Raw genomic sequence first — 25,021 nt, forward strand, 5'->3', positions numbered from 1 at the left:
AGGCCCAATTTCCATCAGGCCTCGAGCCTACCTGTTCCAACCGAGGGATTGCCCCTTGGGCCCAGTTCACACCGACAGTCTGGTACTATGCAATTTCTACTCCATAATCTTTGATTGAACTACATACATTTTAAAGAAATTGTGGTTGTTTTATGTGGGTTATTTTATAAAGGGGAGATCATTTTTTGTTAATTTAATCAGTATTTCACTCAATTTTAACCCCCATAATCCGGTGGCCAAGTTTCACAGCAGCCCAGTAGCACAAAACTACCAATTGAACTCTACAGAGCATTTTTTCACCATCTATTCCGTTGTTCAGAAGCAGAGTCTTAGAAATCATCATGTCTGTGCTAGTGTTTGCTTTTCAACCCGAAGCTGTCTACTCCAATCTTATTTCCCAACCCTTTGACCATATCCTTTTAAATTCCTCCTCTTTAAATACATATCTAGCAATCCTGCTACTTTTGAGTAGAGATTAAGTACCATTGTTAAGAGTTTGCCATTCTTAATGACATTAATTACCAACTCATGTTTTTCAGGACATATTAAAATTATCATTGCTGATGAAAATGACAATGCACCTGCATTTACCAGAACGGAAAATAAAAATGGTGAGTGATGATTATCAGGTATAAGGAACGGAATGCCTTTACACTCATTGATGTTGGAGGATAATGTGATTCCCATTGACTTATCATACTAGAATCGAAAAGATTGGCTCTGTACATGACAATGATAGATGTTAATTGTTCCAACAACACAGCCTCAACTTCACTGTAACAAAGTTTTGGTTTGGTGCCTGTCCCTTTAAAGCTCATCCATTGTGCACAGGGGATTTTAAGCCATCTAAAGGCAAAGGCTTGCACCAAGCCTATCTTCATAGAGGTCTTAGGCCCTGATTTCCAGGAGATTGTTGTGTCTGGATTCAATGTGCTGGAGACTGCCATTTTGCAGGACATCTCCACCCTCATCGCTGCCACGATGCCTGGTTTCAGCAGATCGCTGGGCCTGCTGAGGCAGTACTCAACAGCAGTAACACAGCTGCAGCAAGCATGGATAGGACTTGCTGTTTGTCAGGGCAACAGTGTATCCGCACCAGCCAGCCACCCCGGTAAAACTACTAGATGCACCAGAAAGTAGGCAAGACAGCTATAACAACAACATATATGGTGAAGCAACTGCGGGGCCTTCTCATAGCCACTACAGGGACGCAGAGGTTCACTTCAATCCCAAGAAGTTCCCACTGGGTCCAAAACAATGGCGAATGAGAGTAGCAAGGTTATGGGTTCCAAGCTACCAGTGCAAGCAAAGAACAGAGAGACCAAAGTATCTGAGCTGGAGCAAGAACAGGGAAAGCAAGGTGCAGGATGGCAGAGGGAGCTCAAGCATCAAGGTCATTGGGTCCAAACCAGCAGTACAAGCAGGAACAAAGAGAGTGCAGCTTCAGAGCAGGGCAAGGACAGCATTGCCTGTGACTGTGAAGGTAACCATGGCGCTGAACTTTTACGGCTCTGGATCATTTCAGGCCTCTGCTGGCGACATGTGCAACATCCCGCAGTATGCAGTGCACTGCTGCATAAGGGAGGTCACAGATATACTGTACGAGATGAGGAACAGGTTCATTACTTTCCCTCTTGACAGAGACAAGCAGAATGAGTGAGCACGGGGGTTCGCTCGCATTGCTTTCTTCCCCATGGTGCAGGGTGCCATTGACTGCACGTACATTGCCCTGCGTACCCTGCATATCAACTCGACCATCTTCGTCAACCGAAAGGGCTTCCACTCCCTCAACGTGCAGCTGGTGTGCGACCACACCCATCGAATCATGGAGGTTGATGCCCGCCACCCTGGGAGCAGTCACGACGCCTTCATTATTTGGCAGTCCGACATGCCAGCTATCTTTCACCCAGCTTGGCAAGTCAAAGGCTGGCTACTGGGCAACAAGGGCTAGCCCCTCATGCCATGGCGCATGACTCTGCTCAGGAACCCACATACACATGCAGAGCAGGCCTATAATGAGAGCCACGCTGCCACAGGCAACATCATGGAGCACACCATGGGCCTCCTAAAACAATGCTTCCACTGCCTGGATCATTCTGGAGGAGACCTGCTGTACTCCCCTGAGCGGGTGGGAAGATTCATGGTGGTCTGCTGCATGCTGCACAACCTCGCCATCATGATGGACCAGCCTTTGCCACTGATGATCAGAGAAGACCCTGAGCCAGAGGTGGAGGAGGAGAAGGAGGAAGAGGTTGAGGAGGAAGAGGCTGAGGTGGAGGAGGGAGAGGAGCCGGAGGAAGAAGTGGAGGGAGACGCAAGGGTGCAGCAGGGAACACACGCCTTGTCTGCAAGGACTCTATGTGCTCGCCTGATCCATACCCGCTATCAATAATTTCAAATACATCCCCCAACTCATCAACAGTCCTACACTCCCCACCTGTCCGCTCCCACATGGCCATCAAATCGCCCACCATCTGATTAAACATTAGTTTCCCCCTCAGCTCATCACACAAATAAAAACCACCACCGAATGCAAACTCAAAGTCACATTTATCAATTAACAAATAAAATTATGGAAACAGAACAGAACTATTCACCCTTGTGATTCCCTTAGTGCCTGTTGTTCATATGCTTTTACCTAGTACTCCTATGAGGTGCATCCCCAGTGGCTGGAGCATGGGTGGTGGGAGCTGCTGGCCTTCAATGGAGGAGCGTGCAGATGGCCTTGGAGGATGACCTCGAGCAAATCTGCGCTGGAGGGCCCAGCTTCAAACTGCACCATCTCAGCATGGGCTGCAGCAGTCTGGCCTGGCTGGCTGACAGGCAACAACAAGGGTACTGGCAGAGTGACAGGGTGGGAGCAGGAATGCTGTCGTCCTGAGAGAAGTCAGCAGGTCCGACTGCCACGGCACCACTGCCACCACCCCGGGACGGCACCTCAGCAATCCTGGGGATCAGCTGAAGAACAGATTGCTGGAGCGCTGTGACGCCCTAGAAGCCCTGTTCCACAGTGATCTCCAGAGCCATGATAGTAGCAGTCTGAGCTTCCATTACAGCAGTCTGAGCAGCAACTGTAGCTTGCAGACCTTTGATCACATCGGTTTGTGCTGCAATGGAAGCCGCTGCGTCATGGTGGGTTTCACAGGTGCACTGATGGAGGTGACCACCCGTTTCATGTCAGACAGGATGGTCTCCAAGCCCTGCGCAAAGCCTTGTGCCAAGTTGGAGCTGGACGCCTCCAAGCCCCTTCTCATTGTGCGCAGGCTTTCTGGCAGGCTTTCCAGTGCCCCAAGCATTTGGTGATGTCTGCCCATCAACCGTCTTCTGTAGCCTGGCCCATCGAAATCTTCATCTGAATCCTCTGCAGAAGAACTAGTGAGCGACCTCGCCCTCCGGCGAGCTGGCACCTTTGATATCCGTTCCCCCGGCCCTGTCTCCTGCTCACTTGTGCTCGGTGTCTCACCAAGTGCAGATCCCTCCTCTAACCTAACTTCTAAACGATGCACAGTGTCAGTCTCTGAGCTGGTGGATGCAAGTGTCAGATCGAGTGACGGTGTGGCTTCAGTGTCCTCCTCCTCCTCTTCCTCCTCCTTGGACGATGCCGCCATGTATTCTCAGGTACCTGTAATGACAAAGGGAAATGGGTTGAGTTGTGGAGCGGGGAGAGAAGCAAGTAAGACATGCGTCCTGACAGCATCTGCAGTAGGTGAGCCAGAAAAGATTGTGGGAGGAGGGAGATGTGGGAAACAAGAAGGAGCATTAGATTTTCAGAGACCCCCTTCATCGGGACCTCCAATGCGGCATGTTGTCACGGCTGCAGTGACGGCCCGGCCGATGATCCAAAGCACAGTCTCCTCCAAGGGGGTGAGAACGTGTAGGCGTGCCTGTCCTCCCTCAGGTCTCTCCTGCTGCTAGCTGTTATGCGCCACCTTCTCCTGCAAGACAGAGGGCAGTGTGTCAGTGAGTATCCTGCAAGGTGTGTGCGTGATGTGCCTGTCATGGTCAAATAGTTGCCAGAGTGTGTAACCTGTGAGTGGTGGTTGTACGGCCTGCAAGTGTGGCAATACAGTCCCCACCACTTATAGCCAGCACTTTGGTGTAAATGTGATTAGCCCACTATAAGCGTTGAATGGTGTAACATCTTTTAGAGACACCGAGAGAGAGAACTGGAAGAGAAAACAAAACAAACAGCTGACTGGATTTGAACTTCGTCCCCGCAATTTTTGTTAACAAAATACTGGTTAATTAAGAAGTGAAATGGTGTACAGGACTGCTCAGGCCCACCTTAAGGCCTGCTCTTAACAGCGTATACTCTTTCTCTACTTCTAAACCTAGGGAGAGAAAAAATGAGAAGCTGAAATGAATTCAAAACTCAGATGCGCAATGAATGAGCAATGCAACATCTGAGAGGTCGTATCTGCATCTATACCTCAGGCTGTGCTGTAGGCTGTCCATGAAAATTTACCAGGGCAGTCCACAAGTTGGCCTCAGCTCAGGGTTCCAAGACATGCCTGCGGGCCGAATGTGGCTGTGAGCTCCTTTGACTTGGCCAACAAAAACTCCTCTGGTTTAAATGTCCTCTGGTCATTTAAATATTTTTGGGAGGGTCCCCTGGCCTCTGCCCTGGCAAAGACTCTGCCAATGGAGGGGTTAGAGATATGCTGTGACCTTCTGCAGCATAGTGTTGCCAATGGCTTCTGAGCTACTGGTAAAACTGCATCCAATTTAACACTAGGCCTGTGCAATCAATCACTTTAAATTCCTCCTCTCCCCCATTCCGCTGCCATAGCAACACCAGACAGGAGGGGCAAACAGCCACCCCCTAGCATTCAGCATTGTTGTTGGCCAAATGATATGTTGTCATCATTTCATCGTGCCCATTCATTTATGGGTGGACATAGTAAATGTTGCCTTTCACTTCCGGCAGGAATGGGCATGAAAATAGGTGGAGTGTGTCCCTGTCCCACTTTCCACTCCTACCTGCTCCTCATCCACCCAGAAATTGGTGGACGGAGGGCAGGAGATCCTGGCCCAGCTCTCTAAAGTACCCGGGTCTGGAGGACGAGTAAAGGCTGGATTTTAATCCATAGGGGAACAGCCCTTATGGATTAAAATCCAGCCTTTACCAGCTCTTCAGTCTCAGGAATTTTAAAGAGCTGAAACTTTCAGGTTTTCAGGCTTTGGGGGAGGAAGGGGAAGGGGGGAAAAGGGGGGAAGAGGACAGGAAAATAGAGAGTGTGAAAGAATGAGGGAGTCTTCCAGTTTTTGTGTTTTTAAGTCTCACTTTCTTTTGTGGATGGGGGATCTTGCTTTTTGTGGTGGGGGGTAGGGCTTTTTGTATATGGGCACTGGATTTTGTGTGGATGAAGTTTCATTTTTGGGCTCTCAACGTTTATGTATGGGAGTCTCAACTATTTTGCATCTGAGAGTCTAGCTTTTTGTGTATGTTTTTTTTTGTGTATATGGAAGTCTTGCATTTTTTTTGCATTGGGGGTCTCATATTTTTGTGTATGGGGCTTCTTGTTACTGCATAAGCACAAATATCCAACCTGCTTGTCCAAAAGATTGCACATTCCTGCCTTACTCCATTTTGTTTGTTGTCCAAACCTTTTAAAAGTACCGGTAATGGTGCGGTACTGATTACGCGATGAACTGTACCAACTTGCCTTTGTCTGTTTACTTTACTGAAAACAACTGTTCCCGCCTCGGGTTAGTGACTCCCATGTGCCGTTCTCCCCTTTTACATTGGTGTTGCCTGCAATTGTCTGTAGACCTGCTAATCTCAGATGAAGACCCAGTCAAACAAAATTGCAGCACCTTACATTTACTTTGCTGTAACACGGGGCCTTAATCCAATGGCAGATTTCTGTGGTCTATGATGCTGTTGTTTCCCTGGGGGCTCCAGATGCTTATACTCAGGAGTGCAGTGAATGGCAGGAGAACAGCATATCTGAAGTTGGCTACATTGTTGTAATGTAAAAGCACCCTTTAATGGCCTCGTTGACACCTGTCTGTCCCTCTTACATAGGATCTGAGGTAATAAGCATCTACTTCCAAAGGCAATGGGGATATTCATTGTCTATTTTCAAATAATCCTCAGCCCTTCTGAAAGTCTTTGTTTATTCACAGCATTACGCAATTGTACATTTATACCATCTTAACTTTACATTCTTAACTTTATACATTCTTAACTTTTCTTAATTGTCTAGACAATTGGTGCTATTATTTTTCATTCAAAATATGTTAAACTTTAGGATGAAGACATTAATCTAATATTCACCGACTTTGTGGTACATTCTAGAAGTAGTTTACCCCCATTAAGCTTAGCATTCATGTCAGCTATTCAGGCCAAGCCATGTAAATGAACCCCAGCACTTTGCACTATTTATGGGTCTTATCAACTTATGTTGCTGCTTTTAGTGATTCATGTATCTGTATTCCCAAATCACTTTGCTCCTCTGCCCCATTTACGTTCTTACTTTCCAAGCAGGGGGGTAAAGTTAAATTTATATAAAACCTTGGTTAGACCACACTGGAGTACCGTGTGTAGCTCTGGTCTCCAAAAAGGATTGAAGCACTGGAAAGTGCAGCAAAGATTTACAAGGATGTTACCAGAATTGAGAAGATGCAACTATCAGGAAAGATTGAGCAGGCTGAGGCTCTATTCTATGGAAAGGAGAAGACTAAGAAGAGACCTGATAGAGGTCTTTAAAATAGTGAAGGGGTTTGATAGCGTGGATGTGAAGAAATTGTTTCTACTTATGGGTGAGTCCAGACAAGAGGGCTTAAATATAAGGTAGCCACTAACAGATCAAATAATGAATTAGGAGGAATTTCTTCACACACAGTAGTGAAAATGTGAAACTTGCTGTCACGTGGAGTGGTTGCAGCAGATAGTATTGATGTATTTAATGGGAAGCTTGATGCATACATGAGGGAGATGGAAATTGAGGGATTCAGGGGCAAGGTGGGAAGATATTATTAGAGTGGGAGGAGACTCATGTGGAGTATAAATCCTGGCATAGAGCAGTTGGGCTGAATGGCCCGTTTATGTTCTGTAGATTCTATGTAATTCTATGTAAATCCGCTAATCCTCCCACCCCCTCACTAGAGAATGTCCCCTTGTTCCATTTGTCAGGATCCCTCCATTCTGCAGTACAATAGCCACCTAGTCTCACAGCCAGACAGTGAACTACACCGTCCCGCCTGCTGTATCAACACTAGAGTCACTCTCCATCCATCACGACTCACAAATTAAAACAAAATTGCGTGTAGCCTGTTTTGGCCTTTCTAGTCTCGAAGGGAAAGACAAAGCATTAAAACTTCCAGCAAAGGTGATTGATTGTAGTCAGTGCCACCCCTGGGCCTATTAATGTGCCGTGACTGGTCTGGACTCCAATCTCGGGAATTGTGGAATACATATGACAAATGTGCAAATGGTGGGGAACAGATTTAATACTGTAAGTGATCATAGGGGACCCTTAAGAATACAGCCATGTTACTAGGATTTATATGTAGGCTGACAACTTCACAGACTTGCATGTCTCTGGCAGCTCCATTAAAGAAACTCTGTGTTAATTAGTTTGTGCTAAAATATTGGTGGAGTTTTTACACTTAATAGAATTATTGATAGGAACGTAGGAACAGGAGTAGGCCTTTCAACTCCTCGAACCGGTTACGCCATTCAGTTAGATCATGGCTGATCTCTACTTTAACTCCATTTGCCCACCTTTTCTCCATAAGCCTTGAGACCCTTACCTGACAAAATCGATCTAAGTCTTGAAAATTTCAATTGACCAGCATCCGCAGCCTTTTGGGGGAAGAGAGTTCCAGATTTCCACTACCCTTTGTTTGCACGCTGGTTTGTGTAAGTTCTTCTAGCCACATGCACATTGTTCATCTTCCTAAAGTGATAAACTCCAAGATAAGCAGCACCATGTAACTAAATGAACAACCTACCTGTTAATCTACTTGGTAATTATGTGTCTTAAAGAAACAGTTTGTGCAGCAAAAGATGGAAAAGAATGATTTGAAGACAAGTTGCAGCAACACCTTTTTGAAACAAAATAACATGACTACTGTAGCCTTTCAGAACAAGTCAATCAGAATTATAAAAATATGGACATTTATTGAACTGCACCTGTAATGTATCCAAATCGAAGGAATGCAAAGTTTCAGACAGGTTTTAAAAAATTCATTCTCAGGACGTAGGCACCACGGGCAAGGTCGGCATTTATTGCCCATCCCTAGTTACCCTGAGAAGGTGGTGGTGGGCTTTCATCTTAAACTGCTGCAATTTGTTACAACTGAGTGTCTTGCTGGGCCACTTCAGAGAGCAGTTAAGGGTCAACCACGTTGATGTGGGACTGGAGTCACATTTAGGTCTGACTGGGTAAGGACGGCAGGCTTCTTTCCCTAAAACATATTAGTGCACCAATTGGGCTTTTTATGACAATCTGACAGATTCATGGTCACTTTTACTGATACCAGCTTTTATTTCCAGATTTTAAAATTTTTTATTGAAATTATCAAACTGCCATGCTGAGATTTGGACTCACATTCTCTGGATTACTATTCCAATAACAATCATTACACTACTGTACCCATTTTTAATTCTAATTCATGTTATTGGAACTGTTATCATACAAATGGCATCATTTTTTGAAATGGCATCGCATTATAGAAATGGAATCACATCATAGACAACATCCAGGCTTGGGCTGATAAATGGCAAGTAACATTCGTGCCAGACAAGTGCCAAGCAACGACCATCTCCAACAAGAGATAGACTAACCACCTCCCCTTGACATTCAACGGTATTACCATTGCCGAATCCCCCACCATCATCATCCTGGGGGTCACCATTGACCAGAAATTTAACTGGACCAGCCAGATAAATACTGTGGCTACAAGAGCAGGTCAGAGGCTGGGTATTCTGCGGCGAGTGACTCACCTCCTGACTCCCCAAAGCCTTTCCACCATCTACAAGGCACAAGTCAGGAGTGTGATGGAATACTCTCCACTTGCCTGGATGAGTGCAGCTCCAACAACACTCAAGAAGCTCGACACCATCCAAGACAAAGCAGCCCACTTGATTGGCACCCCATCCACCACCCTAAACATTCACTCCCTTCACCACCGGCGCACCATGGCTGCAGTGTGTACCATCCACAGGATGCACTGCAGCAACTCTCCAAGGCTTCTTCGACAGCACCTCCCAAACCCACGAACTCTACCACCTAGAAGGACAAGAGCAGCAGGCACATGGGAACAACACCACCTGCACGTTCCCCTCCAAGTCATACACCATCCTGACTTGGAAATATATCGCTGTTCCTTCATTGTCGCTGGGTCAAAATCCTGGAACTCCCTGTCTAACAGCACTGTGGGAGAACCTTCACCACACGGACTGCAGCGATTCTAGAAGGCGGCTCACCACCACCTTCTCGAGGGCAATTAGGGATGGGCAATAAATGCTGGCCTCGCCAGCGATGCCCACATCCATGAACGAATAAAAAAAAATGGAATCACATTATAGAAATGGCTTATCACATTATAGAAATGGCATCATATTATTGAAATGGCATCACGTTATAGAAATGACATCACATTATAGAAATGACATCACATTATTGAAATGACATCACGTTATAGAAATGGAATCACATTATTGAAATGACATCACATTATTGAAATGACATCACGTTATAGAAATGACATCACATTATTAAAATGACATCACGTTATAGAAATGACATCACGTTATAGAAATGACATCACATTATTGAAATGACATCACATTATTGAAATGACATCACGTTATAGAAATGGAATCACATTATTGAAATGGAATCACATTATTGAAATGACATCACATTATTGAAATGACATCACGTTATAGAAATGACATCACATTATTGAAATGACATCACATTATTGAAATGGCATCACATTATTGAAATGACATCACATTATTGAAATGACATCACATTATTGAAATGGAATCACATTATTGAAATGACATCACATTATTGAAATGACATCACGTTATAGAAATGACATCACATTATTGAAATGGCATCACATTATTGAAATGGCATCACGTTATAGAAATGACATCACATTATTGAAATGACATCACATTATTGAAATGACATCACATTATTGAAATGGAATCACATTATTGAAATGACATCACGTTATAGAAATGGAATCACATTATTGAAATGACATCACATTATTGAAATGACATCACATTATTGAAATGACATCACGTTATAGAAATGGAATCACATTATTGAAATGGAATCACATTATTGAAATGGAATCACATTATTGAAATGGAATCACATTATTGAAATGACATCACATTATTGAAATGACATCATATTATTGAAATGGAATCACATTATTGAAATGACATCACATTATTGAAATGGAATCACATTATTGAAATGACATCACGTTATAGAAATGGAATCACATTATTGAAATGACATCACGTTATAGAAATGACATCACGTTATAGAAATGGAATCACATTATAGAAATGACATCACATGATTGAAATGACATCACATTATTGAAATGACATCACATGATTGAAATGGAATCACATTATTGAAATGACATCACGTTATAGAAATGGAATCACATTATTGAAATGGCATCACATTATTGAAATGACATCACATTATTGAAATGGAATCACATTATTGAAATGACATCACATTATTGAAATGACATCACGTTATAGAAATGGAATCACATTATTGAAATGACATCACATTATTGAAATGACATCACATTATTGAAATAGAATCACATTATTGAAATGACATCACGTTATAGAAATGGAATCACATTATTGAAATGACATCACGTTATAGAAATGGAATCACATTATTGAAATGACATCACATTATTGAAATGACATCACGTTATAGAAATGGAATCACATTATTGAAATGACATCACATTATAGAAATGACATCACATTATTGAAATGACATCACGTTATTGAAATGGAATCACATTATTGAAATGACATCACATTATTGAAATGACATCACATTATTGAAATAGAATCACATTATTGAAATGACATCACGTTATAGAAATGGAATCACATTATTGAAATGGAATCACATTATTGAAATGACATCACATTATTGAAATGACATCACGTTATAGAAATGGAATCACATTATTGAAATGACATCACATTATTGAAATGACATCACATTATTGAAATAGAATCACATTATTGAAATGACATCACGTTATAGAAATGGAATCACATTATTGAAATGACATCACGTTATAGAAATGACATCACGTTATAGAAATGGAATCACATTATTGAAATGACATCACATTATTGAAATGACATCACGTTATAGAAATGGAATCACATTATTGAAATGACATCACATTATAGAAATGACATCACATTATTGAAATGACATCACGTTATTGAAATGGAATCACATTATTGAAATGACATCATATTATTGAAATGGAATCACATTATTGAAATGGCATCACGATATTGAAATGACATCACGTTATAGAAATGGAATCACATTATTGAAATGACATCATATTATTGAAATGGAATCACATTATTGAAATGACATCACGTTATAGAAATGGAATCACATTATTGAAATGACATCACATTATTGAAATGACATCACGTTATAGAAATGGAATCATATTATTGAAATGACATCACATTATTGAAATGACATCACGTTATAGAAATGGAATCACATTATAGAAATGACATCACATTATAGAAATGACATCATATTATTGAAATGACATCACATTATTGAAATGACATCACATTATTGAAATGACATCACATTATTGAAATGGAATCACATGATTGAAATGACATCACATTATTGAAATGACATCACATTATTGAAATGGAATCACATTATTGAAATAGAATCACATTATTGAAATGGCATCACGATATTGAAATGACATCACGTTATAGAAATGGAATCACATTATTGAAATGACATCACATTATTGAAATGACATCACGTTATAGAAATGGAATCACATTATTGAAATGACATCACATTATTGAAATGACATCACGTTATAGAAATGACATCACGTTATAGAAATAGAATCACATTATTGAAATGACATCACATTATTGAAATGACATCACGTTATAGAAATGGAATCACATTATTGAAATGACATCACGTTATAGAAATGACATCACGTTATAGAAATGGAATCACATTATTGAAATGACATCACGTTATAGAAATAGAATCACATTATTGAAATGACATCACATTATTGAAATAGAATCACATTATTGAAATGACATCACATTATTGAAATAGAATCACATTATTGAAATGACATCACATTATAGAAATGACATCACGTTATAGAAATGGAATCACATTATAGAAATGACATCACATGATTGAAATGACATCACATTATTGAAATGACATCACATTATAGAAATGACATCACGTTATAGAAATGACATCACGTTATAGAAATGGAATCACATTATTGAAATGATATCACATTATTGAAATGGCATCATGTTATAGAAATGATGGGCCTGAACTTCTGAGGGGGTTCTAAATATTGCCCAGGAGGATCAAAAGAGGTTCTCCTGGCCCAATTGGGAAATCTTGGACCTCCTCCACCCTGGGCTTTACCCCTAACCTCCTCCAGCTGTAATCGGCCCAGTTACCCCCACTAGGGCTTGTCTTACCTTGCCGGTGGAGGGGACCGTTACCTTCGGTGTCTGGCGGTGTCAAGCTGCCGCCCCAAATTCTCATTCCCGCCCGCCAGCCATGATGTCACTCCCGCCGGTTTCAGGTGGGCGACAGAGCTGAACTATTTAAATGAGGCCCAGAGGTTAAAATGGCTTGGGCTTCATGGCATGCTGAGGGGGATTTCCTTACACCCAGCAGCAACCCCCCAATCCCTGCCCTGAACGCACCTCGTTAAAATTGGCACTTGTATGTTGCTTTGAACTAGTTCACACTCTTGAATCACTGTGGCCCTGAAAATTTGCAACCATTCAGGTGTACTCCCGCTGTACTTTTGTGGGAGTATGCAGGAATCTAGGCCGGGACCCAGTTATGCTGGATGGGGAGGAGGCACCTTGGATGTGCCCCCTAGGCCGCCAAAGGCATTGTGATAAACTTTGGCAGGGTCAGGGCAGAGATCATTGGCTGAGATGCGTCACCCCATGGATTTTCGGGACTGTAATTGTTTCATACGCAGGTTTTCAATCTGTATCTCATGACCCTCCCTTTGTAGGGAGCATAAACAAATTATGGAAATGAGCTGACTTCACAGTATCTAGCGAGGTCAGTCCTTAAAGCAAAGTCCTAGCGCCTCTATCTTCTCCCACAGACATTCTGCCAGGACTGAAATATCTACCCTGCTTTCTCTGTCTCCCTGCAATTATATTGACAATAGTTTGTTCCCTGAACTGTCAGAATTTGGTGCTTGTGACTAATGACTAATGACTAATGCATTGATTAACCCCATGGGCCTTATTAGGAACAATGTTGCTGCTATTATTGTTGCTTAATATTTATTGAGCAATATAAGCTATGAGTTAATGTGGTTAATAATATATATGGCAAAGATTTTAATGAACAGCTAACACCATGTGGAAGAATTACATGGAATTACATAAAAATCACAACACAGAAACAGGCTGTTTGGCCCAACCAGCCCATGTTGGTGTTTATTCTCCACACGAGCAGGAGTCCTAATCGTATTTGCCCACTCTGTTTCTGTATCAGTTTATCCCCCTTTCCTTCAACCACCCATATAATCCATTCTTAAATCCACATAGGCATAAAGGTATGGTGGTTTGTTTGTAATGTCAGTTTTCATTTCCTGGCAAAGTTTAGTATAGCAGTAACATCAACAATGAAGCTAAATATTAAGGGGTAAATCCATTTGTACTTAATCAGGCAGCAATTCTTGAATTATTATGTGACTGATTTACTTGGGTATTTTTTTAGTCACATTCTAACCAGGTCTTAGTTTAATGGCAGCCATTGTAATTAGTTGTTTTAATTTTGTATACATTCCAATATTAAAAGTATGTAACCATGTTAGGTAGCTGCATGGGGAGATATCACATTTTTGAACACTGCTTTCATTGTTACAAATTCAGTTTGCTTCACATTACAGTAGTGAGTTATTATGAATGTATAATTAATGGATGTATACGTGTACAACGTTTAAGATGAGACAAAATTGTGTTTTTGCAACTGGTAATAGATAGGACAATTGCTAGATGAATGCTGTAATGTCATCAGGTCCTGAAGGAACATCAAATCAGATGGAACATTCCAGAGGTAGTCCCAGTTCTACCCATGAGGTTGAAAGATAGAGAGAACTTGCATTTATATAGTGCCTTTCACATCTTTTTTTTTTATTTGTTCATGGGATGTGGGTGTCGCTGGCGAGGCCGGCATTTATTGCCCATCCCTAATTGCTCTTGAGAAGGTGGTGGTGAGCCGCCTTCTTGAACCGCTGCAGTCCGTGTGGTGACGGTTCTCCCACAGTGCTGTTAGGAAGGAAGTTCCAGGATTTTGACCCAGCGACGATGAAGGAACGGTGATATATTTCCAAGTTGGGATGGTGTGTAACTTGGAGGGGAACGTGCAGGTGGTGTTGTTCCCATGTGCCTGCTGCTCTTGTCCTTCTAGGTGGTAGAGGTTGTGGGTTTGGGAGGTGCTGTCGAAGAAGCCTTGGCAAGTTGCTGCAGTGCATCCTGTGGATGGTGCACACTGCAGCCACTGTGTGCCGGTGGTGAAGGGAGTGAATGTTTAGGGTGGTGGATGGGGTGCCAATCAAGCGGGCTGCTTTGTCCTGGATGATGTCGAGCTTCTTGAGTGTTGTTGGAGCTGCACTCATCCAAGCAAGTGGAGAGTATTCCATCACACTCCTGACTTGTGCCTTGTAGATGGTGGAAAGGCTTTGGGGAGTCAGGAGGTGAGTCACTCACCGCAGAATACCCAGCCTCTGACCTGCTCTTGTAGCCACAGTATTTATATGGCTGGTCCAGTTAAGTTTTGCATCTGCAGGATGTCCAAAAAGGCTTCACAGCCAATGAATTACTTTTGAAGTGCAGTCTCTGTTGGTACATAGACTGTCAGCCAAATTGCAGACAGCAAGGTCCCACTAACAACAACAACAACGTGCATTTATATAGCGCCTTTACCATAGTAAAACGATCCAAGGCACTTCACAGCAGCGTTATCAAACAAAATTTGACACTGTGCCACATAAGGAGATATTAGGACAGGTGACCAAAAGCGTCGTCAAAGAGGTAGATTTTAAGAAGCGTTTTAAAGGAGGAGAGAGAAGTGGAGAGATGGAAGGGTTTAGGGAGGGAATTCCAGAGCTTAGGACCTAGACAGCTGAAGGCATGGCTGCCAATGGTGAAGCGATGAAATTCGGGGATGCGCAAGAGGCCAGAATTCGAGGAGGGCAGAGACCTCAGAGGGTCGTAGGGCTGGAGTAGGCAAATAAACAGCAAATAAATGAATCTGTTTTTGGTGATGTTGGTTAAGGAATAGAACCTTGACCAGGAAAACTCCTTGCTTTTCTTCAAATAGAGTCATGAGATTTTTTACATCAACCTGAGGGGGCAGATGGGGCACTGGTTTAACATCTCTGTTAGAATAAGAATGGTTTCTCCCTCTTATGGCTGACCTGTTCCCTTGTCATTGTACAGGCTGCTAATCTTATTGAATGTGCAGTTGAACTGGAAACAGACAGCTGCATTGGCAACGGCTTGCAAAATCTGGTGAAGAGCTACCAAGGACTATTCTATATTAGATCATTTCCATATGCATTAGACAGATTTTGTCTACACTACATTTATATACAGTGCTTTTTAAACTACTTTCACAATACTGAGAAAGTAATCTAAATTTACCAGACATCAGAGATTCTGGAAGAAAAATGGAAAATGCTGGAACACTCAGCAGATTAGTCAGCATTTGTGGAGAGAACAGATGAGTTAATGGTTCAAGTGTAGACCCTTCCTCAAAAATGGAAGAAATTACAGATGTAAAGCATTTAGAAAGGGACAGAACAAAGGGAAAGGAGAAGGAAAATACACACAGACATAGAATGACTTTTAAGATGCTTAAATGGAAAACAGGAGATGGTTAAATTGCTGAAGAGATATCCAGCATTCTGGGGTAGTTGTTCCTGTTCAATAGTTTTTAAGTTAGACTTTTCTTTGTGAAGTGGCCTTTTTGATCTCTCGGCATTACACTGGATTTTTTTTTTGCCAGAAGTTTTTTCAGGTCATTGATTCTTTTCTGACAACCTTCTACATTTAATCATAGCCCACACAGTCAGTGTTTTCCTTGCTACCATTGTCTATGTGCCTGCACCTCCTTCGGGTGTTGGTAGCAACACTGCAGTTCCCAGGAAAGCATCTTGATATTTGGCAAAATGTTTGAGTTATTTATTCAGGTCAGATTGGCAGAATCTTTGTCTCCTTCTGGACACCATTTTGTGCCTTTATTATCAGTAGCATACAATGTCAGATTCATTTGCATTTGTTAGCATATATTGTAATAAACAAAGCGGCTCATTGGGGCAGTGGATCTGCATAATGGGAACTAGCTTGTCTTAATTTGCTGCTGGCAGTATTTTAAGGAACTAATTTACATAAATGACTGCCTTTATACATCTGCAGTATCTGCAGCCCGTTAGTGCCTGGACAATATGTAAGGGACTATAACAGTATTTTAATATAATATTTTAGTAAAGAATGGCATCAGTTTAAGAAGGATTGCTAATGTAAAATGGAAAAAAATATTATTATTTGCTTTGTTATTCAGTTATTCACATTTTCACAGTTCTTCACTTGATTTTCCAGATGTCATTCATCAAAGGACCAAAATTAGGGCATTGATCCTATATTAAGGAAATTCTAAGTTGTCAACTGAATGCAATATTTCTTTAATAAAATGTATTATTTATTAGACATTATTAGACAATCATTAGACAGTTTCTTTTACTTGGATACTAGCTTTATAATTTATAATTACACATGCGTTTCTTTGAAGTGATTTAATCAAACTGTTGCTAAAAATAAAAGTCTATAATTCACTAGGGAGTTTAATGCCTGATCCTATATTAAGGAAATTCTAAGTTGTCAACTGAATGCAATATTTCTTTAATAAAATGTATTATTTATTAGACATTATTAGACAATCATTAGACAGTTTCTTTTACTTGGATACTAGCTTTATAATTTATAATTACACATGCGTTTCTTTAAAGTGATTTAATCAAACTGTTGCTAAAAATAAAAGTCTATAATTCACTAGGGAGTTTAATGCCTGATTCTGGTTTCCCTTCAGTTGTTGTCTCTGAATTTATCACCGAGGGGTTAGAGGTCACAGTGTTTGAGGTAAGATACTTCAATTCACTTTAATGTTTTTTTTTGGTTTTGCCCATTTTGATTGAGCCTAGGCTTACACCATAGGGCCTAGCAGCACACTCCCAGCATAAGCCTGCCAGGACTGCAGCAGAGGGGATAAGAAATTGTTTGGGACCCGTATGCGACAGGTCTTGGCCTATCCTGCAAGTTCTTGGCAGGGCCTGTTTGGGGTGGGACCTTGCCTATGACACCGGAGGAGATGGGACTGGCCGAACACTGGGAATTTCCTCATCCATTGCCTCCTTCCCGCCGAGCAACCGCTAGACTGGGATGAACCCATTGAACTGGCACTCGGAGTGGCAGAAGTGGGACCTAATTAGAAATCCAGACTTGGATCCTGGTCCGCAGCACCCCCCCCCCACCCCCGCCCCCACAACACAAAATTGGCTGCATCGCAGATACATTGCCCCATTTCGATCATTTTGGGAAATCTAGATGCTGGGGGGTGAATTTGGACTTGGGCGGGGATGCTAAACAGGCAGAACTGCCCGTTATACAACACGCCCGACATTCAGTTCGACTGAACAACAGGCAACCGATGCGATTCTCTCCCCTCCTGTCTCTCCCCAGAAACAACATTATGAAATGGTTGTCCGAGATTTGTTTTGCGTCCCCGCCCACGTCCAATTTCACCCCCACCACGTCATCAGGTTTCCCATAGTGTACTTTGGATGAACCTTAAAAAAAAAGCCAAGGAGGTCGGTCAAGCAGGACACCACTAGATATCAGTTATGTTATTTTCCTATCAGTGGCTTGGTTAAAGTTAAATTCTCTTCTCACTGTCTGGCTTGCAAAAAAAGATCAGAAGGAGGCAGCTCCAAAAAGAAGAGGAATGTGGCTCCTTACATATTGCACTTTAATAATTTAGCATTTGGAGCCAATTTAGCAATTCCTTCTTCAGATCCTCTAGCCAAGACAAAAATGTAGATGGAGACAAAATTGGCCCATTGGCTTCAATTGATCCGCCTTGGAGTAAAGCTATGGGTTAATTAGCATTTCATGAAATGTGCATGTATCATGTTTCATTATTCAAATAAAAATCAGATAGTGGCCCTGGAAGTGAACAAGAGATTTATGTTTTTAATAAAAGTACAATAAAGACCACTTGTAGGTGATGAATATATGTGAGTCTTTGCTGCATGCAAGTTTCCATTTGTCCCAGTAATGTGCATCCAACCCTTTTATGTGTATGCTCGGCTATATGGGACTTTGATGTCTAGCTTGCCACCATGCATACTAAGGTTTAACTGTCGTAAATTGAACATATAGATTTCAATCATTTGTAGCACGATTAACTGGACAATTTTAATATTTCTGTATGCATGCTCAGGCCACTGACTGTGATGCCGGAGAGAATGGTATTATTACATTCTGCATCGTGGAAGTCACTTTTTCTACAGCGGATGCGCTGCCAATCAACGAAACAGCAACAGAACCGTTTTATATTCAAACATCTTTAAACAGCAAGAATGTATGGGAGGGCAGACTACGGTAGGTATCTAATTAGGATTCTGGTATTATTAACGAATGGGTGTAAAACTCATGAAGGGTGAAATTACAATCTGCGATAATAGTGCATGAACACTTCAGCCTTAATTTTAACTCCCCCCCCCCCCCCCCCCCCCCGCCCCCCAAATCACGCTCGCCCGATGAGAACAGAGGGTAAAGTGGGGGCGGGATAAAATATCAGCAGTGTGACACTCACTGGAGCTACGCTGCACACGCGCCCCACCCCATTCTAACAGGCGCGTTTCAGGCAGCGAGGGCCTCATTCAGATTCAAAAGTCGAGGTCTGATGAGGTCATTCAGGCCCCGACACATTTTGAGCTGGCAGTAGCAAAGTTGGCACCTGGGGCCTGCCTCACCAGGGAAACCGGGCAATTGGACTAAAGTAAAACGTCAGTGATGATTCAACAGTCACAATGTTATTGAGATGTACATGCAAAATCTTTCAACAAACCCCTCTTGTCTCCCCCCACAAAAACCACATTATAAAATGGTTGACAGAACCATAGAACCATAGAACAGATACAGACAGAGGGGGGCCATTCAGCCATCGTGTCCACACCAGCTCGAAGAACAACCAGGTGTCCATTCTAATCCCACCTTCTAGCACCCGGTCTGAGATTTGTATATTACCAGTAGTACAATTGAAATACTTTGTTGCGGCAGGGCAAATTCAAAAAGCAAACCAAAAGAACCTCTACTTCAGCAAGTACAGTACACAGGGAGTAACAGAAAGAACAGATTGAAGTGTATCTGACAATCAGAACACAGTCTTAGCAAATACTTCTCTCATTATTTTATTTTAAAGAATAAGAAATCATTTGGACTTCACACTGAAGGGAAGTTGGAAGGTAAAAGTTGCTGCCATTGATGGAGGATTACCCAGCAATATCGTTCATCACCTATTAGAAGTAAGTTTCCATTTCACTGCAATACCGAGAGCACTTAATATATTTTGCATTTTATATTTTATATTTGAAAACATGGTAGAGAAGGGGATGTGTGTTCATAATGATCGGGAAAATTGCTCTGGTGGCTATGTGTAATGACCTTGTAAGTATGATCACAAAGATGTCTTCTGCTTGGTATTTCTATCAAAATTGTAACTGCGTTCCTTTACAATACTAACTTGCATTTATATAAGGGAAACTAAAATCCACGGCCCCAGCTTCCTGGCAAAATGACCTTCAGCACTGACCACCCCCCTGCCCACCCTCCAGAGTGTGCTCACGTAATTTATTAACACAGGAGGCTACCCGGGTCACCAGGGGCACATCTTGGGCACCCACGTGGGAACTAGGAACATTGGAATTCCTAGAGGAAAAAAAGACCAAGGTCCATCTCGTTCACTTCTACCGTCCTGGTAGTCACTCGATACAATGATACAGTGGAGCTGCTGACTAATCACAACAATCAATCTCTATCAATTAAACTACAATGGACCCAGACATGAGGCGAGGAAAACCCCAGTGGTGGAGAGCTTTGGGAACCACAGGTCCAAAGTTGCCCGTTCCTCCTAAGCATGCTACACTCACCACGTCATGTCTCAAATTACTCATATACTGTATCCATAAATGTTATTTTCTGAAAGAAATCTGTCTAGTTCGCATTTGAATGAATGAATACTAACTGCTTCCACCATCTCCCTAAGGAGTCTGTTCCATAGATTGACTACTCGCTCACTGAAATATTATTTATTCAGATTAGTTTTGAATTTACCCAGCTTCAAGCGCAGGCCGTGTCCTCTGGTTCAATTGTTCTGGACAAGGTGAAATAGCTTGTCATGGTCGACATTATCTAATCTCTTTAGAAACGTAAAAACAGCAATCTCCATTGAACATCTCTCAATCTTTTTTCCAGTGGGATCATGCTAATTTACATAATCAACATGATCGAGGAGGCCAGGAATCTCAACCAGGAAGTGGATACTGGGCCTACCCCAGGAAGGAGTCAGAGATGCCCCTCTGGCTCCCTTTGTAAGGGGGCTGAAATGTCATAAATTATCTTCGTTCTTCAGGGATCCAAGCAACATTCCAGGCCTGGATCCCCAAGTGGGCCCCACATCTACCATTTGGTGGGCCAGTAGATCTGGTCTCATTCGGTGTACTGGCCCACTGATGCCCTGCCAGGCCAGGAACGTGGAGCCTTCGGGCCTCAGAATCCCTGACCCCAGCCACATCTCCTCCTAGGCCTTGTTTGGAGCGGGTGAAGGCTCCGCCCCTTACAAGTCCTCACAGAAACACGTGAATAAAGATTTTGCTCTGTGTAGTGCCGAGGAAATCTTCCGCAATATCTACTGAAAAAAATCTAAGTCTCCATTTAGTTCCCAATTAGCAAAATTAGGACATGACTCCTACATGGGATCTAAGTTTTAAAAATGTATTTTAGAAAAAAAACGTTGGTACAATTGGTGTGGAGATTTATTCTGGACTCAACCAGTGTTATTTGTGGCCATGTCTCTAGAGTTTTGTGGCACTTTAATAGTACCTTAAACATTCTAATAACTCTATCCATATACATTGGTCAAATAAATAACAATGGAAAAGTACCATTTGCTATGTGCAACTAATACAGATTTTTCTCTTCAGGTTTTTGTCGTTGATGGGAGCAGTAAACTACAACTAATTTTTGACAGGCCTCCAGGAAATGTGCTCCTCAATGAGAAACAAATACTGAGGTAGGGCAGAGTTACTAGACCTTTATATCAAAATTGTTTAATAAATTGTAGCATCTACAGGAGTAGTACTGATGTATCAGTTGACGGCGGTACTGTAGGTAGTTATCAGCAAGAGGTTTCCATGGCCTTGTTTGACCTGAACTCATGAGATATCATGGGGTATGCAATCAATGTTGAGCACTCCCAGAGCCACTTCCACCTGACTGCATATTAATGTGCCCATACCTTGTGGGTTTATTCTGCCACTGGGATTTTAAAAAAGACAGACTTGCATTTATATACCGCCTTTCACAACCTCAAGACATCCAAAAGAGGTGGCTGCAGAGATAGTGGATGCATTGGTTATGATCTTCCAAAATTCTCTAGATTCTAGAACGGTCCCAGCGGATTGGAAGGTAGCAAACGTGACCCCACTATTCAAGAAAAGAGGGAGAGAGAAAACAGGGAACTACAGAACAGTTAGCCTGACATCCGTCATCGGGAAAATGCTGGAATCCATTATTAAGGAAATGGTAACAGGGCACTTTGCAAATCATAATATGATCAGGCAGAGTCAACACAGTTTTATGAAAGGGAAATCATGTTTGACAAATTTATTACAGTTTTTTGAGGATGTGACCAGCAGGGTAGATAAAGGGGAACCAGTGGATACAGCATGTTTGGATTTTCAAAAGGCATTTGATAAGGTGCCACATAAAAGGTTGTTATGCAAGATAAGGGCTCATGGGGTTGGGGGTAATATATTAGCACGGATAGAGGATTGGTTAATGGACAGAAAGCAGAGAGCAGGGATAAACAGGTCATTTTCAGGTTGGCAGGTTGTAACTAGCTGCGAGGATCAGTGGTTGGGCCTCAACTATTTACAATCTATATTAATGACTTAGATGAAGGGACCGAGTGTAATGTATCTCCAAGTTTGCTGATGATACAAAGTAGGTGGGAAAGTAAGCTGTGAGGACGATACAAAGAGTCTGCGAGGGGATATGGGGATATAGACAGGTGAGTGGGCAAGAAGGTGGCAGATGGAGTATAATGTGGGGAAATGTGAGGTTATTCACTTTGGTAGGAAGAATAGAAAAACAGAATATTTTTTAAATGGTGAAAAACTATTAAATGTTGGTGTTCAGAGGGATTTGGGTGTCCTCGTACAAGAAACACAAAAAGTTAGTATGCAGGTACAGCAAGCAATTAGGAAGGCAAATGGCATGTTGGCCTTTATGGTAAGGGGGTTGGAATACAAGAGTAAGGAAGTCTTACTACAGTTGTACAGGGCTTTGGTGAGACCTCACTTGGAGTATTGTGTATAGTTTCGGTCTCCTTATCTAAGGAAGGAAAAGCTTGCCTTAGAGGGTGTAACGTAGGTTCACCAGATTGATTCCTGGAATGAAAGGGTTGTCCTATGAGAAGAAATTGAGTAGAGTGGGCCTATACTCTCTGGAGTTTAGAAGAATGAGAGGAGATCTCATTGAAACATACAGGATTCTGAGTGGATAGATGCTGAGAGGTTGTTTCCGATGGCTGGAGAGTCTAGAATTAGGGGGCATAGCCTCAGGGTAAGAGGTCGGCCATTTAAAACTGAGATGAGGAGGAATTTCTTCACACAGAGGGTTGTGAATCTTTGGAATTCTGTACCCTAGAGGGCTGTGGATGCTGAGTCATTGAATATATTCAAGGCTGAGATTGATAGATTTTTGGACTCTAGAGTAATCAAGGGATATGAGGATCAGGCAGGATAGTGGAGTTGTGGTCAAAGATCAGCCATGATCTTACTGAATGGCGGAGCAGGCATGAGGGGCCATATGGCCTATTCCTGCTCCTATTTCTTATGTTTACAGCCAATGAAGTACTTTTGAAGTGTAATCGCTATGGTAATGTAGGAAACATAGCAGCCAAATTGCGTACAGCAAGGTCCCATAAACAGCAATGTAATAATGATCAGATAATCTGTTTTAGTGATGTTGGTTGAGGGATAAATATTGGCCAGGACACCGGGAAGAACTCCCCTGCTCTTCTTTGAAATAGTGCCATAGGATCATTCACATCCACCTGAGAGGGCTGACGTGGCCTCAGTTTAACGTCTTATCCGACTGTCGGCACATCCAACGGTGTAGTGCTCCCTCCCTAGATTTTGTGCTCAAATTTCTGGAGTGGGACTTGAACCCACAATCTTCTGATTCAGAGGCGAGAGTGCTACCAACTGAGTCACGGTTGACACCAGAACAAAACTTGGGATGTTGATGGAGGAGTCTGGAAGCAGACGAGGAAAACGTTTGAGAAGTTGACCCTGGCGGTGAATAAAGCATGGATAAAGATTTAGAGAATGCTGAGGTGAAGTAAGGGTGGGCACTCTTGCCTCTAAGGCAGAAAGTTGTTGGTTCAAGTCTCATCCTGGATTTGAGATTATGAGAGTGCTGCTTTGCTGGAGGTACCATCTTTCAGATGAGATGTTAATCAGAGGCTCTGTCTGCCTATTCAGCTTTTTTAAAGAAGAGCAGAGAGCTATACCATCCAACATTCATCCCTCAACCAACACCAACAAAACAGATTAACTGGTCATTTATTTCATTACTGTTTGTAGAACCTTGCTGTGCACAAATTGGCTGTTGTGTTTGTCTATGTAAAATCAATGACTCATTGACTGTGAAACACTTTGAGACATCCTGTGGATGTGACAGGCACTATATAAATACATGTTCTTTCTTATATAAAGTTAGTTAATGACTTGTACCTGCGTTTTTACAAGTAATTGTATTTAATAAAAATGTCTATTGTAACTCCTTTGACTATTGAGAAATTAAATCTTCTAAGTGTTAATAATTTATTTGCCTTTACAGATTACATAACGGTTCTTATTATAAAATCACAAAAATATAGCCCATTATAGTACAACATTAGTATTTCCCCAGTTGATCTGAACAATGTTTGTTCCATTGCAGTATTTTAGAAGCTACTGTGCCTGGAACCAATGTGATTGTCTCAAAAATTTCACCAGCCATCAAGAACACGAACTTAAAAAGGTAGGTGGATTCTGAAGAAAGTTTTCTAAAAGATGTCAAGAATGTTTTTATTTGGTTTCTGTGGGGATGAAAAATCTGCATCAATTTGAATTGGGACAGTTTTAATACAAATTCTGATCCAGTCTGGATTAGTTGAACTTGGGATATGCTTGTCCCTTAAAAATATTGGCATGAAGTTATACATTTGCATTTTATTAGAGCTTTAGACTTTGGCACCAGGAATTTCCTCGGGGCTTTTCCTGCCCCATTTCCGCAGAACTTCCATCAAAGTGAGTGAATTTCTAGTACACAGTTTTGAATTAATTCAAAATGTGCTCTATTTAAATATTT

General features: G+C 41.9%; 1 protein-coding gene across 1 annotated transcript in view; it reads left to right on the forward strand.

Annotated features, from left to right (window-relative positions):
* Window positions 1-25,021, forward strand: part of LOC137320437 (cadherin-related family member 2-like) — a 97,361-nt gene that overhangs the window by 52,380 nt on the left and 19,960 nt on the right. The window contains exons 19-24 of the mRNA XM_067982132.1: window positions 540-611; window positions 17,412-17,461; window positions 18,822-18,982; window positions 19,806-19,908; window positions 21,586-21,674; window positions 24,611-24,691. Coding sequence (XP_067838233.1) covers window positions 540-611; window positions 17,412-17,461; window positions 18,822-18,982; window positions 19,806-19,908; window positions 21,586-21,674; window positions 24,611-24,691 — 556 coding nt within the window. The remainder of the gene's footprint in view (window positions 1-539; window positions 612-17,411; window positions 17,462-18,821; window positions 18,983-19,805; window positions 19,909-21,585; window positions 21,675-24,610; window positions 24,692-25,021) is intronic.

This window comes from Heptranchias perlo, chromosome 4 (assembly GCF_035084215.1).
Source record: "Heptranchias perlo isolate sHepPer1 chromosome 4, sHepPer1.hap1, whole genome shotgun sequence".
Classification (NCBI taxonomy): domain Eukaryota; kingdom Metazoa; phylum Chordata; class Chondrichthyes; order Hexanchiformes; family Hexanchidae; genus Heptranchias; species Heptranchias perlo.